Below are 19,103 nucleotides of genomic sequence, written 5' to 3' on the forward strand. Positions count from 1 at the left end.
GTAAAGATCACCTTGTTTGGATAGAAATGGGTTCGGCGATTTTGTAACATGACTTTGTTTGCCTGGTTGTCGGCACGGTCGCTCGGAAAATCAGGATTGTAATCGAGATCAAAGGTCACGGACGGCGGCTTGATCTTAATCATTTAGCTTATACGGAAGCTCCCCACATCATCATAACATAAGCATGCTTCGTAATTGAACTCATAATGAATGCGTATCGTGGAATCCAATAAATTGAAACTGTGGTATCTCTATGACGAAAAACTCCTAACGCCTTGCAGTAACTTCCACCGCGCCGTCCTATACCAGTCCGCCGAAACAATTGATTCAATGCAGGTCTGGTTTCACAGCGTTTGCCAGAAGTAATTGGCGTAGAAGAAGCGCGAAAACTTCTTATCCATGTTGATAACATGGACATCTCCTTTGCGATCGTTTCGCACAATTGCCCTCGAGAACTCGCCGTCCTTCTCGTCTCGCTCTAGATCAATACCCAGACTTCGATACACCTTAAGACGTAACAACACCTCGTCGTCGACCGGATCTCTTCGCTTCGCAGCATCGTCTGGCGAGCCTTCCAATCCTTGCAACTCTAGTTCTTGCAGACGCGCTGCGAGATCGGCTTGCTGCGAGGATAGCCGCTCTGCTTCCATTTCAAGATCGGAAACTGTTTTCGCGATGCGGAATTTCTGTGTATCGAGGCGCGAAATCTCGGATGCGTGTGCGGAAGAGGAGTGCGCCGATGTGAGTTCTTCGTGTTGGGACTGGAGAGTATTGAGGGTACGAGCGAGTTCTATGTTTTTGAATCTATTAGTATCATAGACCTAACAGAAATGAGACGGTGCTGGGGTCGCATACTCTTCAGTGATGATTCGGCATCTTTGATTCGTAGCTCTCGTGCTTGTTTCAATGTGGATATTTCATCGTTAACACGCGTGATGGCGAGTTTGTCGGGCGCAATGTTGAAGTTGTTGATAGTGTGGTGGATGAGCTACGAAATGTTAGTGATGAACTGGGAAGAGTTTTGAATGAATATGATATCATACAGTAGCGGGATCCTCGTCGAGAAGCATGATGATTATTTTTAAAGTAGTGGCTATTCTAGATGTTATCGTAGGTTCGATATGGTAGGGAATCTCACTCGGCGAGACAAAATTGGGGTTGTCTTTGTATTGGATCAAGATTCTGAATTGACGATTGAACGATGGCCCAATGTGGCAGCGGACAAAACAAACCAGGGTATCACCGGGACGACTATGTTACGTAATATAGAATATTTACGAATAGACCTTCTTCCCTTACCTAATATGCGCTAGCCTTTTTAGACTATTCTGCGTCATTAGCGCCACACAAGGTCCACTGACTAACGGGTGCCCATGGAGTGACTCGAGAGCTCCCGCCACATTCAGATTTCTGGATAAGACTCTATCGCCATTACCTAGGTACGACAATTCCTCAAGGCTACCTTATTTCCGAACAACGAAACTACTTTTTATCAGGAAGAGAAACAGTTCACGAATAATTTGCATCGTGAATAGTATTTTACTTAGTGGCCATATCCTCTCCCACGCGATTCCATCCGAGACAACACACAACCTAAAGTTCTTGTATTAATCCAAATCCGACCAATATCAGCAAGATGACGGCGCTACCATGTACGTACATCCCATACCCGGGTTCTCGCTTTCAAAGTACTCGGACGTTCAGATAAATATAAGATCTATATGAGCTAACTGTATAACTGTTATTAAAAGATGCCGTCGACGCGGAAAGGTATGAACCTCTTCAACATTTCTTCCCCCGCCCGGTCCCGTGAGCTAAGTTTTGCTGGAGTAGCCCGCTTAGAGAAGCCGAACTACAAACCCTACGCGCACAATATGAAAAAGAAGGCGACATGGCCGGTATTCAAACGAAATTTAATTACGCATGGGTGAGTTCGATTGTGATTCATCGTTGTGTCAGCTATGCGACCCCTCTTGGTGACGATTCGCTCATATTCTTTCTTTCGCAGGGCCTAATCAAATCCAACGCCCGAAGTGACCAACAGTTAGGAGTACAACTACTTTCGGAGATATTCCGAGTATCGCCCGACCGACGCCGTGAATGCCTTTATTACTTAGCCTTGGCCAACTACAAACTGGGGAACTATGGAGAGGCGAGACGTTACAATGATTTGTTGTTGGATAAGGAACCCGCCAATCACCAAGCAGCAGACCTAAGAAGACTGATAGACGACAAAGTCACCAAAGAGGGACTTATGGGTGTTGCTATCATAAGTGGTGTAGCTATTGCCGCCGGCGTAGTTGGGGGCATTTTATTCCGGGGCAAGAGGCGGTAGAACCAAAGCAGACATCATGCCCGGAAAGAAAAGGCTGGGTATCCCATCCAAACATGATTGGATTCTAATGTGGTTGTATCGGGTATGATGGCGTTGCACCGGCTGGCGTCGGAGGAACATCTCCCTATCGACTCGTGCTAGCACTGTCTGTTCTGTTTGTCTAGAAGGCAGACGCATTCTCGGATGAGACAAAGGAACGGATTTTCTGAGGGCACCATACACGGTTTATGATTTTACGCGACGGATTAGAGCCTTTGCATCAATTACCTGTATTGTTGAATTATAGAAACCACTCAACAAACCATAACAGAATAAGTCATATAATGTGATTTACATCCTATGATGGTATCCGGTGGAGCCCTTTTTTTTTTTTTCCTCTCGTTCATTCGTTTGTTTGTTTTTGGTGCCTTTATCCCATCGTACGCAGTTCCCTAAAATTCATTGTATCCTCGTCGGCTCACACGGAGGAGTTGGGATGCCTGAGTATCTCCTTGCGTGTAATCACGCCACACTAGCACAAACATAAACCTGGAGCTATGGTTGTGTTTTATGACTAAGCCATAAATTGCCCCGCGATACATAACGCATGTACATGACTAGGTCCATGCGTGGGTTCCTACATGGATAGTGGATTTAAGCTAGCAGTGAACCTGGGCCTTAATGACGAAAGCAACCCGACCGATGGCTCGTTTTTGACTTTCATCTACCATCTGCCAGAGCTTGACCAAAACATCAATAATCTTTCTACCTTAATATCGGACTCTCCAGATGACAAAGACGTTCCTAGCATCAACATACATCTTTAATTACAAATTCCGACCTTCCGAAGATTCTTCCCCGTGCTGGGTTACAAAAGTGATGGTTTGGACGGGATAGATCTTGCTGCTACTTATGGAGGAGTCCGGATCTCTGACCTTCTACTGGATTCCCATCTCAACTACCATTCGCCAAACTACTCGGTGAACGGGATACATCTCAACCTTCACTACTAGGTAAATACGTATTTATTTTTTTTTTTCCACGGTCAATCAATTAGTGTGGCCCGCGCTCACATTGCTCAGCAACCCGCGATTTGCACCAACGCATTCGTTGCTAGATCGCAAAGTTGCGCCGCAATCAATACCATATCCATTGTACCTTTCTCCTCACCTCACCTTAACCTGTCACTTCTCAGCTGCTAACTCGTGTATAACAACTTCTGCAGGTCTATCTCTTTGCGGATTTCCCGTTCTCGCATTCGCCAGACCATCTCCCGATCCACCAAAAAACGCCTTGTCGGATCAATATTTTCACAACCCAACCTTCCACGACTACATACCTGCATATTCGACCCTACTACTCTAACATACCAAGAGCTCCGAACACCCCACATCAGCCTTACCGACTCAACTACAAACCCTTTTATGATTTCGGTCGCCATTTTACCTAAGCGCATTCGATCATTCGCCTTTGCGCGCCCAATCTTTCTATAGTACCCGAGTCGCCTCCAGGTTGATATCGTGATTTCAACCTTGATTTGTCATTCTGGCGTTCAGAGCAATTCGAGCAGCAGGCCTAGTTATTGGCCTTGGACTCACTGCCCTCGCCGCATATCGACAGACAAGGCAGGGTCAGATGGCGTCTAGAAACCAGCATCTCGACGCCACTACGGGTCGTGAAGTCGTATATTGCCACCGTTGCCGGAATGAATGGCACCGCGATGAACGCCCGAATACCTTAGAATGCCCCAGATGCCATTCAGATATCACGGAGATTGTACGTCAACGACAACCACCAAGGCGCATTCGCGGCGTCTTACTAATTAGCATTCAGATCTCACCCGAAAACGACCCTCGAGAAGATGATCATGACTCACTACCCGATTTGGAACACCCCAGCCAACGTCTTCATAACCATCATCATCGCCATCATTTCGACTCAGATGACGACTTCGACGACGACGATATTGAGGAGCACATATTACATGGCCCCGGTGGCTTCTTTAGCCATCGAACAGTCTATCGATCTCCCGAACGTGAAGGCCCCGAAAGTGGATCACGAACTGCGCCCAATAATGCCGACCAGATAATTCGTCGATTCACCGAGTTATTGGGGGATATCGGAGGTCCTTCTATGGCCGGTCGATCTGGACCGGAGACGTTGTTTGCTAGTCAACCCCCGCGAGTCACACACCAGAGATTCTACGGCCCTGGATTCACCGGTGGTGTCAGCAGCTTTACTATTACCACAGGTCCCGGAAGGACCCTCCTCGATTCTAGCCCCAGAGCAACGGGAATAGGCGCCGAAGATCCCTTTCAAAGGTGCGGTTGAATTTTTTTTTTTTTTCTTAATCAATTCTGGAGTTATAGTATCTACTCTCACGGTCACTAACAATAAACAGGATATTTGGAAATATTATGGGAGAAATGGGTCCTCCGCCTATGGGCCCTGATGGTCCTCGCTCCCCGAATCAAGAAGGTAGTGATGGCAATAACCGTCAACCAGCGGATTTTTCGTTAGCCTTAAGTCAACTTATAGCGAGTCTCATAAACCCTCAAATGGTTCATGGCGATGCAGTTTATTCACAAGAGGCATTAGATCGTATCATCACAAATCTAATGGAGGCTAACCCTCAATCGAACGCTCCTGCGCCTGCTTCAGATGAAGCAATTGCAAAGTTGCCGAGGAAGAAGTTAGATGAAGCTATGCTTGGACCCGAGCTAAAGGGTGAATGTACCATTTGTATTGATGAAATGATGGCCGGAGATGAGGCCGTTGTCCTACCGTGTAAACATTGGTTTCACGAGCAGTGCGTGGTATTATGGCTAAAGCAACACAACACATGCCCTATCTGCCGTGCCCCCATTGATGGCGAAGCTGCCGGTCGCCCTGGCGCTGCAGTTCTTAATACACAGGGTAATTCGAGCAGCCTTCCTCTCAGGAGAGCTCAGCCAAGCCAAATGAGACCCGAGAGGTCCGAGAGACCCAACCAAGCTGGTCCAAGTCGACAAAGTACATTTCGACGAGACTCGAACTCACCTCCGATGTATTCTGGATCAGGACAACCGTCCAGAGTGAGAAGCCCTTCTCCATCTAGTCGTCGCTCACCACAGAGTGAGAGGCCTCGAGATAATAGAGGCTCCTCTAGTAGTGGTCCGCTTAATTGGCTTAGAGATCGATTTGGAGGAGACAGGCGTACTTAAGCCCCTTTTCCCTTTTATTTACACAAACTCTTTAGGTCGTTTACTATATTCTAGGCAGTGTTCCGCCATGAGTCGACAAAGTAGCAATAAACAGTGAACATTCAGCAAGTACCCTGTTTCCGAAGAGCACTGTTACGTAACGAATTTATGAATCATGGAATCACTCATTACCCCAATAATGGCATGCTCGTTAGTTTCGATGGGGTCTTTTCCGCCTAATTCGATAAAACAGAATTTAAGCATAGCCTTTTCGACGGAATGTTTTTATGCAGGCTTCCCTCGATGCCTAGCCCCGTGCGATTCGCGAGGGCCATTTGGAATTGCGAAATAGACAAACGATTGAGTTAGGGGGGCGATGACAATGCACGAAGGACTTTCAGGGATATGCGGCCTCATCGAAGGGATCAAAAATGGATCGAGGGGCTTCGCAATAGTTAAATAGATCTCCATTCCTCGACGGGTAGTAATTCAATCTACAAAATAAGTTAGACAAAGCCTTACATTGGGATATGTCTTGCATTTTTTTTCGGTATGCCGTGTAGTCGTCTTGTTTTCTTCGCCTCTAATAACTTGATTTTTAGGGTAAAGGCAAAGTTTTCTACCCGGCTTTCGGGTTTGATAAAGGATCTCTTTTTTGGTAGGCATATTGTTCTTTTTAACAAGGCCCATGACTAGGATCTATTCTAGTGAAGAAGGTCCTGGTTTTAGAAGAACTCCTTAAAACATATGTACAAACCCTTTGTGTACGTAATGTCAATGGAATTGTTTGCCTTAGTATCCGAGGAGATAAATAGGCCGGCATCTGCCACAAGAACGAGAGACCTACCATTTCCATTAAGTGTATATATCTTACATATACCTCCTGGGTATATATACATATATAACTTTAGAGCGTCTTAACCTTAGCAAGTGCTAAATTATGAGCCACTGCTTCAAGCAGACATGAAAATTCATTCTCCTATACTACAAGTTGCTAGTATTTCTCTCATTTGTACTATTTAATTTCTAACAGATGGCATGCAGGTATTTTGGCAAATTGTCCTGAAGGAAAATCGAAATCAAAATCGAAAAGGTTCAAAGGGGGAATAAGGGAAACCACTCTGGAAGTGGACATATACGGTCTGGAGCAAAAGGAATTCAAATTTAAGTTTCAAACGGGGAGTTCAAGGGAAGAGTTCTTTTTTTTTTTCTCGAAATTTTTATTAAGCTATCAAAGTCTACATCAAAGTCTACACCTAATAGGTTTGCAGTTTTTGGTTGGGCTGCTAACATATGACAGACGACTACGATGTTACGAATTACGAAACACCGTGATCAACACATCACACAAAAAAGGGGGGAGATATAAGGATATCGCTTACCTTCTATTACGGCAGAGATGCTTGTACGGAGCGGCGAATAACCTAATGCCGAGGGGCACGTAAGTGTCAACAACAAAGCTAAGGTCGTCGCCAAACCCGTACTCATTACTGCTCTTGTAATAGTAGCTGTCATATCCAAGGAAGTACCACGAAGGCCCATACTTTCTCAAGCGCGCCATTAGGCCATGAGAGAGAACTGGGGGCGCACCAGGAGGGTTCAACACGACATCCTCTAAAATGGCTAATCGGTAAATATCAGCCGCTGGGAGCTTCTGTCGCCTGTCCCAAAAGTGACTGGCACGTCTTCGGATGGACTCCGCATCCTCGAGTACTACTCCATGCCTGTCCTCAGGGGCAAGCGGGCGAGAATGAGGCTGCCGAGGACGGGGCGGTGGAGGAGGGGCAGAGTGTCTCCAAGGGCGCAAGCTAAGTCGACGGGTGAACGACCTGGCAAGCCCTTGAATAGTTGCAGAGGATCTGCGACTGCGGCTGCTGCTGCGGTTACGGTTGCGGTTGCGGTTGTGGGTGACAGACATTATGTCTTATGAAAGAAGGAGGTTTAAAACCTAGGTAAGTGCAACAATTTCTTTCTACTTTAGTGAGGGTTGGGTTTTCGTGTCTGTGGGAATGTATGCAATGAGTAGTTCTCAATGGAGTATATCAAAGAAAGTCAAGTCGGACATTTAAGGCGGAATTCTCCTTTCTATATAGCCACCAAAACAATAATCTAAGAGATGCTGTTTTCAATACAATATGATTGTTTTCAAACCGATACATTTATACATACACAACGTGATGGGATACAAACAGTAGTAACGATAATAGACAAGCCGATTGGTAGGGGTCGAATAAGAGTAAATAGAGGAAAACTCGATTATATGAAGTTCTTGTTTGTAATAGGAGCCGTCACTTTTTACATCCCTAACTTCAAATGAACGAGGGTGGACTTCTTCCTAGGAGGCGGCATGGGATCATATTGTTGCTAGAGAAGGGGAAAATATAAATAAGTTTATTAATAAGTATCATCCCCACCAAATAAACCCCACTATATGCCTTAAAATCAGCAGAGCATTCAAGTATTACGGTAGTGAAGCTTTTGAACAAAAGTGGTGATGATAGGATTGTCTGCGGCCTGATGGCAGGGTGGATATGACTATATAACATAACACACAAAAAATAATGAGAGCGGAAAAAGAAGCATGTAGGCAGGGGGATAATGTATTGCGTAACATATAGATTCTAGCAGGACGCATCTATCTCATTGTATTGTGTATTTAGTAGGCAACTTTGCCAACTTAGACTTTTTGACTGCTTGTGGAGTGAGTCTTTACCTTTTTCAATATTCGCGAAAAGACAGAGGAGGTTGAATAAACTATAAGAGATTAACCTTGAATGGCTCTGTTAGCAAGTAAATTGCTAAAATTGACGACAAAACCTTTCTAGTGAGTGTACTGGTTTGAAAGCACTATTAGACCACGTCGTATTTATTAGAATCCCGGCATGTAATTTAAACGATTTGACTATATCAATCCACGATAGCCATTTTTCATATAAATTGCTCAGTGTATAATGGTTTTCAATTTTTTTTATTCATTTTCTACTTATGTAACTTTATCTACAGCCTCTTCCAGTGTAGGAAAAAAGGCATGCGTGGGTAAACGTAGAAGTAGCTAATCTACTTCTTGGGAGGAATGTTGATGGGGGCACTTCGGCCGACGTCAGTGCTACCACCGTAGCCACCGTCCTTCTGCACCTGTGTAGAAGGAGTGGTGGTGGTAGTGTTCGACGGAACGTAGCCGGCCTTGCCGTCAGGCTTTGGCACCCACTGACCGTCCGCAGTCATTGTCCAACCGATAGAGTTAACCTCAGGCATCTTGATGGATGTTAAGGATAAGCTAATACTAATTGGGTTCTTTTTGGTTATTGATTGTTGATAAGTTTGATAAATGGTAAATATTTGATGAAGATCTGGTGAATTAGACATAACTTGTAAAAGCAATATTCAGATGTTATATAGAGAAATTCTCGTCTTGGATAGCAATGAAATCGTGTGGTCTTCCCATTGTCAGTAACTACATTGTCTTTGTTAAAATTACACATTGAATTGTGGTGGCATGAACATGGTAATTGTGTGGGGGAAATCCTTGTCCTAAGACCTGTAGCGGATGTAGGCTCCAGGTTGAAAACACAATCATACACCACCTTTTTGAGCCTATACATTGTCTCAATTCTATAAATGAAATGGCCACACCTATACTCTTATTAACGGGTTAGAGTTATGAAGAGTGTTGTCTACCCGTTTTTCAAAATGGTCTATGAAGTATCAACACATCCAGTCATGGTAACACATGATGGATACAACAACGCAGGTACACATAGATCGAGAGGGTATAGGATTAAAACACGCCACATTACGCGTGGGAGTAAATAAAAGCAATGAGAAAAGCCTTGATATTTTCCGAGTCCGCCTTAGTAACTCCTAACTCTGGGATAGGATGCTCATCGTCATTTTCATTGGCATTTACTCTTCGGGCGTCTTAGGAATAAAGCCGTAAAATGCTCTGGGAGTTGTTACTTGATATTTCTAAGGCGCTTGTGGTGCAATGAGGATAGAATATTGACGTCTTCGACAAAATAGGATAGAGAAAGAAAGTCGGTGTTGGGGATAAAGGGGTTAATACTAAGCCACATGTGGCTGTGAAAAAGGGGGCGGATTACTAAGGACTTCCCCTATTTAGTGAAGCCTCTCCCATCAAACCATCTTACTGACCTCACTTACCTAATACGAAGTATTGCTTTCAATTATGTCTAAGCTATAAGTCTAGAATTACTCATAAATCATTTTTCTCAATTATACGAAGGGCCCACTCACATGTCGTAGGGCGCCGGATAGCTAACAATTGTGTAACATGATATAGTTATCGCGAAGAATTTATAATGTTTGTTTATGAATACGAATATGAAGACTATGTATTCACAATACTACTAGGAATGCGACCGTAAAGTCACTCGGAAAACCGGCAAAGTTATACAGATAACGCATGAGCGCATCGGGAGGATGACTAGAATTGGCATCGCTAGAACATGTGAAAGGGATCGTGGGTGTGTGGCAGTCCACCGCTCCCCGCCGGTCTAGAAAGGTCTAATAAGACTTAGAATATATCTCTCGTTGACGGGGGGCTATCTTCGGAGCTTCTCCAGCGGATCGTAGTAAGGTATATCTCTAGATCCCTGCTTGGAGGTCGTCTCCATATGCAGTGTCTTGGTGACTAATTCGCGTATTTTTGGTTGAGTAGGGTAGTGCAAGAAATTCATACGAAGCTATATGTATCCTGTCCTTGTTTCTCATGCCGATAATTATTAATCTCGGTGCTACTTGCGTAATCGCACATACAGAAGCGAGGGTGGAGGTTAAGATAGTCTCAACGACCCCCGCTCAGGAGGCAAACTGAACTGCAGCTGCGGTCAGCATGGAAGCGTAAGATGCATAAACAATGGCCTCTAAGTCTTTGAGTTCTACCTTCCGACGTCGATCGATTGTGGGGGAGTCCAGCCTCCATCGGATATCAGCGATGCTCGTTGTGGTCAATTTCGGCGGAATACCCCGGACGGGGTTTGAAACAACCATTGCGGCCCAACGAGTTATTTCACGTCCCATGTCTTTTTGCCTCGGCCATTCATACCCAAGGGGGTCGATATGGTCTTGGAACTCTTGGTATCTAGGCAGCCAATATATTGGCTCTCTCCGAGTTTAACCTTTCCGCGGGCCATCTTACATGCATGCCCCCGGAGCGTGGGATCGTAACTCAGCTTCCAATAAAGGATGTTCCTATTGATACGTTATTTTTGGTTAAACACCAAATCCTACGACCCAATATGCTGGGAGTGGATCCTCCATACTGATAATCAGCTCAATATACTAGAGTAAGAGAGATACAGGAGATATAATCAATCACCTTTAATGCTTACTGCTGTTATAGTTTCTTTTTGTAATGAGAAAAAGAGGTAAGATATTTTATTCCTATTCTTTTATGGAGAATCTGATGGTCTAGCTCGTGGTCTTCAAACCCACCTTTTACAATATCCGCGGGCATTATCAGCAGAATCAACATATATCAGAGAATATTGCTATGAGTGTATACGTGTACATATTTCGTTTGAACTTCATATCCAATGCTTTAAACTTTATATAGGCTATCTCGTTTACGTACGTATCCTAAGCTCTTCTGTGTAACCATTTTAAGGCTTCGTAGAGGCTGTGTAGTTCAAGTATCGTGATCTAAAAGGATTGGATTAATGAGTGGTAACTTGCTGACACTATAGGCGGAATAATCGACTGTTGTTTAATTGGGTTGCTAGAGACAATCAAAGGCTGACTAGAAGGCATAGTTTCTTATAGGGCTTGGATACTTTGATGTTGGGTTCACTACTTTGCTACTTAGGGTTTCAAGACTCAGTAGTATTTTAAAGACTTTAACGGGATTTGCTCAGGCGTTCGAGCTAATCCTCCAAGGGAAAAGAATAGCAATGTAATTATTGAGCCGAGCATAGTTTCATTCCTAATTCTACGCTGATTAAAGGACTATAATATTTAACACGTAAAGTTCTAAGGGCCTTCTTCGGCAACTACGTTAACTCCACGGTCTGGTGCATTTGACCGCTATCGTGGCAAGTTCCATCAAATTCCACGTCGCTATTCACGCAATACTTTCGGCATCTCTTCCCTTCTCCGACTTAGGAGGTCAGCAAAAAACCTCAGCGATATATACTATTGAATTATGGCGTTATGATTTTTCGGACCAGGAGGGTCAATTTTCTGGCCGCAGCGTCTTCGGGGGCGTAGAGTGGTGTAGAGAGTAAAATTTGCGTTGCCTGTCATTTGCAGGGCGTAATCATATTATAGAATTATTATGAGTGGCTATGTTAAGTGTTGGCTAGGCGCCTCGGCGATGAAAGGCCGAGCGCAAAACGTTGTCGATATATCGCTGAGTGGCAACGCTGCCGCCCTGGTATAGTGAGTTACGATGACTTTACGGGTTCATGATGGCCGGGTCTTGGCGAAAAAATAACTTTATGCGACTATTTCATCTCCCGATGGCGAAAGAGAGAAAAGGAAGAAAAAAAACCTGAGTCTCGCAATTCCGCTCTAAATTGAAAAAACGACGCTGAGCCCCTCAGCAAGGCAACAGAATGCGATCAATCAACAGTCGATGAAGTCGTCTTGAGTCAATGGATAAGCTTTCGCAACCGGTGGGAAGGTGTTATTCAGCATCTAATATGGGTGGTTTTTTTTAGAATGCTGATTAATGGGCAGGGGACCTTCAATTCGTCAAGGGCGCCTTGGTTAGTCACCTAGGCGAAATGCAGAGACGGGGTGCAGAACCAAGAACGAGCTGGCTGAAACGAGCCTAGTCTTCCCGACAATACCAATTATATGTATGACTTGCCCTTGAAGGCCGTCTCACTATACCAGATCCTCGGGACGAAGCCATTGGTTCCCAAAGCGTCTTATTGGAGTCTCCCCACGATCAGACAAGCAGGATAGAACAAGGTAGCGGGATTTGACTAAGCTGACAGAGCAAAGCCCGCCAAAGGAAAGCCAATTCGGGAAAACCATGGAATACTTGTAGAAAGATGTTATGCTGTGCCTGTCAGATCTTCGTTGTACCTAGGTAGTACCTAGGTACGGGGGTCCGCATACATATCCGCGTGGGCATTTCTTTACCATGACATGCATGGCAAGGTCGCACTGGGAGAGGTTTACAGTGGCTCATCACCACGGCAGAGAGAACCGAGACATACAGGTCACACAGAGACAGTTCCCACAACCGTCACGGACCATTTATGCCATTGGTATCATTGGTACCATTCGTACCATTCGTAATGAGGCGTGCAGAACGATGTAAGATGGTCGGATGCTTCTTCCTGCAGAAGCATTAGTAATCATCTTAATAAATAGAGTCAGAACTTAAGTTAGAAGTTCTGTATTACTTGTATGACCAACCAATGTATATCTTACCTACATCACGATGGTGTCGGAGATGGGTTGACGTAACGAGGAGTTCTAGAGCGCATTGATCTACTACTAGGATTTGGGGGTTTGCTGAAGAATTCTGGGGTGTTGGAGTGAGTTTTTGAAAAAGTTGGGGGTTGTGAGAGGGAGAAGAAAAAAAAAAAAAAAAAAAGAAGAAAAGGAGGGGGAGGGGGAACGCCGCCTGGAGTTACCTAACTTGACAGAAAAATGAACAACACGGCCCCTGTTCATAATTTTAGCGTTTGAATTTGCTTTTTATTCCTTCCCTAGTGATAGTTATGACAGCCATAAATGTTATTCTTTTTAATGCTCTCAAGTTAATGATTAATGTTGAATATCTAGTGTACATGATGTAATTACTTATATAAATGTCTAGGTCGATACATACATATACATAAATACCTCCATATGTAATCATCAAAAGTTCCGGCTAGTTCGGAATGAAATGCGCATAGAAAATAATAAATATGATAGGTAAATTCTTGTTTGTTCGTCTTGCACAAAGTTATAAGTGAGTTGACAACTTGACTTAATTCTATTCGCTCAAGTCCAGCCCAATCCAGCCAACGAATGCGCCCTTAATTCGGTCAGCGAGACCGCGACTTCGGCATTTGTAATCATAGCGGGCGTAGCGGCGGTGCCTGCAGCATGTCCGCATGTTCATGCGCTGCTCTGATGTGCAACTGTCTTCTATCTAAAATGTTGCATCAAATCAAGAATTTCAAGGATTCTTCTGTTCTACCAAACCATCGACACTTTAACATCCCTACTGCGTCCCTATCAACCTTTACATCCCTACCTAGGTACCGTAGCCATCCGTTTTCCCTACTCCGCGGATAACCCCCCCTGTTCACGCTACGGCACTTTAAAGAGCTTAGTTAGACCGCTTGCGGGGACATTTAGCCCATCGGGTATCCAATTAAGTAGTTTATTACTCTAATAGCTGGGTCTGAACAAGTACATCAAGGTTACTTCCATTATGTACTGCCTAAGTCTATTACTTTTACACCGACACAACGCGGAATGAAGGAAGCTTCTTTAACAAAAAATCACTGTGGTCAATATAGATAATGAGATAATTGTAGTATATATCCTGGTCCCTCGGCTGTTAAGTTACTTTCCTATACCCCATCTACATACAATCGTATATATATGGATGTACAAGCATGAGCTCCATAACTAACGGGTACGAACGGACGAGTCTTTATCCCATACAACCCATGCCATTTTTATTCTATTTTATTTATGTACATGTGTATGTAAGTTCTCACCGGTCCGGTTGATGACATGACGTTAAAGAGTTGCAGCGTGTGAGTCAGTTTGGTAAAGGTTGTAGATGCATGTAAATGTAGATGGTGGAGTTGCTCACTTTTCACATTTTCTTCTACTTTTGCTCCATCTTCGCTCTCGCTCTTCATATCCCCAACTATCCATACCATGTAATATACTTAGTGAGACTAAGAAACATACGGCAGGTTATTGAATATTATTATACGATAATACATAGATACCAAGAATTGCAGAATTACGAATTACGATACCATACCATACCATACAATATATTATACCATTCCTTGTATTTTGTAGTTGTTGAAGGAGCATGTAAACTTGTAGATATGTAACTACTACTTCGAAGGGGGGTCAACTGATCTATCTTCCTCTAATAATAAAAAATAATAATATAATGATACCCTTTTTCTAATTCTATCTTGCTTCCCACTCACATACAACACACAACATACATTACGCACGACATAACACAGCCATACGTACATACCAGCATAACAATCCGTTACTTCGTATCAATTCTTCTTCTTCTACTTGATTCCCCAATTTAAATTTTTTATTTTCCTGCTTAACAAGTCGAGGGTCCTCATTAAAAAAAGAAAGATAAAAAAAAAAGTCTTGGCACCCTTCTTTCTCTCCCCTCAATTATTATTATCAATTACCAACCGAGTGTTTCTTTATATCCATCCATTCCCATTTCCCGCCGCGGGTCCCCCGACCTTGTGCCTAGTAACCTAGTAGCAATCAATTAGAACAATTCCCCCCCATTTTCCAATTAGCTAACACACACATACACACACACACGGACGATCCGGCACTTATTCCCGGATGCGCCATCCTGCAGTCTTGTGTTCATTTCAGCCTCAATTGAATCCTTCGGAGTCGGTTTGCATGCGGTTTGAAACGACGACGTACGCGCAGGCGGGTGACACGCATATGAGCAGCGGCAGTGGTATCAGTCGGAATTGGAACAATACCAAGTACAGGGAGCAAATGCGCATGTCGTCATCCCAGATCCTCCCGACGGATTTGTCGTACGGCAGCAGTAACGGAGTCGTAGTAGGACGAGTGCGTTCGGGGAGTTCTGCTGCTGCCACCAGTACCACCACCACCACTGGTTCCAATTCCGCCAATTCTGTGGTCTCCGCATTATCGCCAATTGCGATCCTAACTCCAACCTCGGCGAGCACCCTCTACGCCTCCCCCGATTCGGCCGGGGGACAGACATTTTTCGGCGGCGGTGGTGGTAGCAGCGCCAAGTCTGAACCCGATGACGACGATATTTACGACGGCGCCGGCAGCGGGGATAGCGTTGGTGATCATGGTCACCACCACCACCTCGGCCACGGCGCCGTAGGTTCCGTCGCCACCGCTTCTTCCTTTGCCGAACCCGCCAAGAAGAAGCAAAAGCGCAACAAACCCACGCTGTCGTGTCACGAATGCGTCGAGCGCAAAACGAAGGCAAGTTTGCAATACACCAATTTTAACTTGAATTTATCAACATTTTCAATTTTCTCACTTAAAAATCGACGAATTGTCAATTTCACTCGCTATTTATCGTGTATTTTTTTTTAATGTCTAGCCAGCGTTAGACCAGTTAATTTTTTTCGCAGCTGCGTCAGTATCACGTACCACCAACTTCGGAGATTTTACTTGAAGATTTATTACAATTACTTTTTATATTTCTCCGACTTTAAAATTCTATGCGGGTATTGTCTTGGAAAAGAAAGAGGAGGGAAATTTCAAAATGATTGGCAACTGAGTCCAATACTGTTTCTTGCAAGAATCTCCGGTCTATGTGCTACGGCAACAGACGGCGAAGTCGGAGAATGCCTGTGTTACGCAGTCTTCAGCAGGGTGCATGCAGTGGATTGGGATTGGAATCAAATCGCAATTTGACTTAGGATGTCCTTTTACTTTCATTTGACTGCTAGTGATATTCTACTTCAGTAGCTACTAACACGTCTAATTCTTCGAGTTTAGTGCGATAGAGGTAGACCTCACTGTTTAGCATGTAAGTACAACACTATCCCATATGAGTCTTGCCAAGTTACACACTTATCATATGTGGTTAGGTATAAAACGACAAACGGAATGCAAATATGCCCACGTAGCGAATCTCCTTGAGTATGTTGCTCCCCTATTTCGGATGCGACCCTATAACTAATCATTCTCAGGGAGACATCACGATCAGCCACCAACGGCCGACGGATGACGAAACCACCCAAGAAGAAGGTGACAATGAGCGGGATGAAGCCCGCAATCCCAAACATAGCAGATAGAGGTATTCTTACTAGCCGGATCGCATCTCGTGGGTCTGTCGCACCGTCCACAGGACTCCTCTCTAACGTATCTTTATCCTGCCCAGCAGCATCCAATGTCTTCGGGGTAGGCACAGAACACCCTTTCGCCAATTACTGGACATGCGAGGGCGGATTACCCGAAGTTATCGGCGTCCTCCCCGAAAAGTTGCAAGCCGACATCTTGCTTAGCCAATATTACGAATGCGTGGATCCAGTTTACCCTATCGTCGACCGTCATACCTTCTACCTGGAATACGAACACTTCTGGGCGCTTCGAGATGCGGAGAAGACCGACGCCGCTTTTGTAGGTCTGATTTTCATCATGATGGCCCTAGGAACCCAATTTGTTACCACAACAAACCCTAAGGATCGCAAACAAACCTCCGAATTCTACGCATCGGCGGGCAACCAGGCTTTACGTATGTCCTCCTATCTAAGTACAGCGACGCTAAGCTCCGTTCAAGCTATGGTCTTAATCGGCTACTTTTTAATAAATGATAACCACGCCTCAGATGGGTGGGCATTTTCCGGCCTATTATGTATGTCTATTCCACAATCGACCCTCTTTCCCCATTTTGTCTCTTCCCGCAAGCGACACGCTCCAATTAAGATGCTAGGAATCCATTAGCGAGGCATTCTTCGCATTGAATACGGCTCGCGCCAAATGAAGCGCGCGGACTAAGAATCGCTAATTTGATGTTGTAGTAAGGCAAGCCTATGCGATGGGTCTTCATCGAGACCCAAATATAGGTAGGTCGGGGCAATTGACAGCGACAAGTAAGCCGCAGACTAACATATAACAGTAATCCCCAACGCAAGCGAGTTCGACAAACAACAACGGCGTAAGCTCTGGCAAGCCGTCCTCGTCCAAGACACCTTCCTAACAGTCCTACTCTCATTACCCCCAAATGCCACACATACCGATGTCAAAGTCGACGATTTCGTCGGCGACCCATCCGGCTTTGGTGATTCCGACCCTATCGACATAGCGTACATCCGAGGGACTTGGATGTTGGCCAATTTGGTCCAGGAAACCATCTCCAGTCCTCGGTCCCTCGACGTGCCTATCTGCTCTACTCAACGGCAGAAATCGAAGCTTGTTGCTGACTTCCGCGCCGTATATCGTTCGTTCCCTGACGTCTTTCGGTCGTGGGATCAAGAAAGCATTGCGCAACTCGCCTGTAGTAATAAGCGTGTCGTGAGGCAAACGCTGTTCTTAAGCAGTAATTATTACCACAACCTCATGCTAGTACATGCTTCTGAGAGCCCCGACGTACCTGTCAACGTTAGAGCGACCCTCGAAGCCGCTCACGAAGCGCTATCCTGTTTCTTCGTCTTGTTTACGTTATTCGATCCCGAGGCACGCGTATGGTGGGTCTTCCACCACAGAGCTTTCTTAGAGGCATTGTGCATAGGGAGTGTTCTGCGTGAGGCCGGTAGAGACCCAGCTACTGCAGACCAGTTCTTGAGGGACCCGCTGTTCGCTAGGGCGAAGGCAGATATAAGTACGTTCACAGTTCCGATACTCATCTCAGTCAATTGTTATACCTGATTCTGATGCCTTCTTAGCTCGTATGATCCAAATCATGAAAATAATCGCCGATGGAGACCAAGGCTCCGAAGATGCCAGGACGAGAGTAGAGGTCCTGAGTGAGTTCTTATAAGATGGACGGGCAATGTATTGTATTTGTCAATTAAGTACATAACCACCTATTCTTCGACTTTGACTTTGGCTTCAACCTTGACTTGGCTTTTGTCATCGCTGCCACTACCGCCGCTCGTATTGGCATTGCTGCCACCGCTTGGGTTGGCATTGTCGGCTTATATATATAATCAGTAAGGCTTATAGATATATTACGAATGGGGATTTTTACCTTCGAGACGGCGCCGGAGCCATTTTAATTGCCGCTCGAGTTTTTTTTTCTGTTTATTGGACTAAGTAAAATCAGTAAGATGTTGTTCACTTAATAGAGCGGTCCACTTACGAGAGGTTTCCCTCCACCACCACCGCCGCGGCCACCGGAACTTATGTAGATGTGTTGTACTATCTTCCGTGTCATCTAGGCTTCAATTAGTCATCATTCGCATAGCTATATAGATTACTACCTAGAGAGGATTACTTACCGCGAAAAAGGTTGGATGTTGTTGGTAAGATAAAAGAGAAGAAGGGAAGGGAAAAAATCTAGCAGAATTTCTGGGGGAACCCATCCGACACGTAAAGTTACTGCATGTCCTTCGCGATTTCCTTATTTTTTGGTAGTCAAGTACCTAGGTAGGTGACTTCCAAGTCTAAGGTTAGCTATCGTGAGAATGGGAAAGTGCGTATCTCGGTACCTACCTCACGTCTATCTAAGTACCTTCCCGTACCTGGGGCAGAGTTAGGTGCATGAGGTGTACTTTATAGATACCCAAGTGTATCACTATTGAAATTAAATCGTCCTACAACTTAACTCTACGTTTCTCGGTATGCATGGGAGCACCTGCCCTGCTTCCTACATCTAGGAAGTAGCGTAAGAATCACGTCCTTTCCTTCAGAATAGCATCAAATAAGCTTTCTACCATATGTCACCATGCCAGCTCTCCACGATGCTACCTTCCCGA

General features: G+C 44.8%; 5 protein-coding genes across 5 annotated transcripts; 3 read left to right on the forward strand and 2 right to left on the reverse strand.

Moving 5' to 3' along the window:
• Nucleotides 1-216: 216 nt before the first annotated feature.
• On the reverse strand, nt 217-1,212 carry F4822DRAFT_386942 (Spc24 subunit of Ndc80-domain-containing protein). The gene is made up of 3 exons (XM_051456756.1): nt 1,044-1,212; nt 856-988; nt 217-790 (listed from the first exon to the last, which is right to left on the reverse strand). The coding sequence occupies exons 1-3, from the start codon at nt 1,068-1,070 to the stop codon at nt 345-347; spliced, it is 606 nt and encodes a 201-aa protein (XP_051319840.1). The 5' UTR covers nt 1,071-1,212; the 3' UTR covers nt 217-344.
• A 200-nt stretch (nt 1,213-1,412) lies between these two features.
• F4822DRAFT_386943 (mitochondrial fission 1 protein) lies at nt 1,413-2,857 on the forward strand. Its single transcript, XM_051456757.1, has 4 exons — nt 1,413-1,652; nt 1,752-1,770; nt 1,834-1,927; nt 2,009-2,857. Exons 1-4 carry the CDS (start codon nt 1,637-1,639, stop codon nt 2,333-2,335), a joined length of 456 nt encoding a protein of 151 aa, XP_051319841.1. The 5' UTR covers nt 1,413-1,636; the 3' UTR covers nt 2,336-2,857.
• Nucleotides 2,858-3,860: 1,003 nt separating this feature from the next.
• F4822DRAFT_35463 (uncharacterized protein) lies at nt 3,861-5,649 on the forward strand. The gene is made up of 2 exons (XM_051456008.1): nt 3,861-4,635; nt 4,716-5,649. Exons 1-2 carry the CDS (start codon nt 3,950-3,952, stop codon nt 5,515-5,517), a joined length of 1,488 nt encoding a protein of 495 aa, XP_051319842.1. The 5' UTR covers nt 3,861-3,949; the 3' UTR covers nt 5,518-5,649.
• A 1,104-nt stretch (nt 5,650-6,753) lies between these two features.
• Nucleotides 6,754-7,585, reverse strand: F4822DRAFT_35470 (uncharacterized protein). The gene has a single exon (XM_051456011.1). It carries the CDS (start codon nt 7,412-7,414, stop codon nt 6,875-6,877), a length of 540 nt encoding a protein of 179 aa, XP_051319843.1. The 5' UTR covers nt 7,415-7,585; the 3' UTR covers nt 6,754-6,874.
• Nucleotides 7,586-14,555: 6,970 nt separating this feature from the next.
• F4822DRAFT_386964 (fungal-specific transcription factor domain-containing protein) lies at nt 14,556-18,395 on the forward strand. Its single transcript, XM_051456758.1, has 8 exons — nt 14,556-15,660; nt 16,183-16,213; nt 16,275-16,326; nt 16,377-16,510; nt 16,568-17,041; nt 17,208-17,252; nt 17,306-18,007; nt 18,072-18,395. Exons 1-8 carry the CDS (start codon nt 15,028-15,030, stop codon nt 18,164-18,166), a joined length of 2,166 nt encoding a protein of 721 aa, XP_051319844.1. The 5' UTR covers nt 14,556-15,027; the 3' UTR covers nt 18,167-18,395.
• Nucleotides 18,396-19,103: the final 708 nt, after the last annotated feature.

This window comes from Hypoxylon trugodes, assembly GCF_022578975.1.
Source record: "Hypoxylon trugodes strain CBS 135444 unplaced genomic scaffold F4822scaffold_1, whole genome shotgun sequence".
NCBI classification, from domain to species: Eukaryota; Fungi; Ascomycota; class Sordariomycetes; order Xylariales; family Hypoxylaceae; genus Hypoxylon; species Hypoxylon trugodes.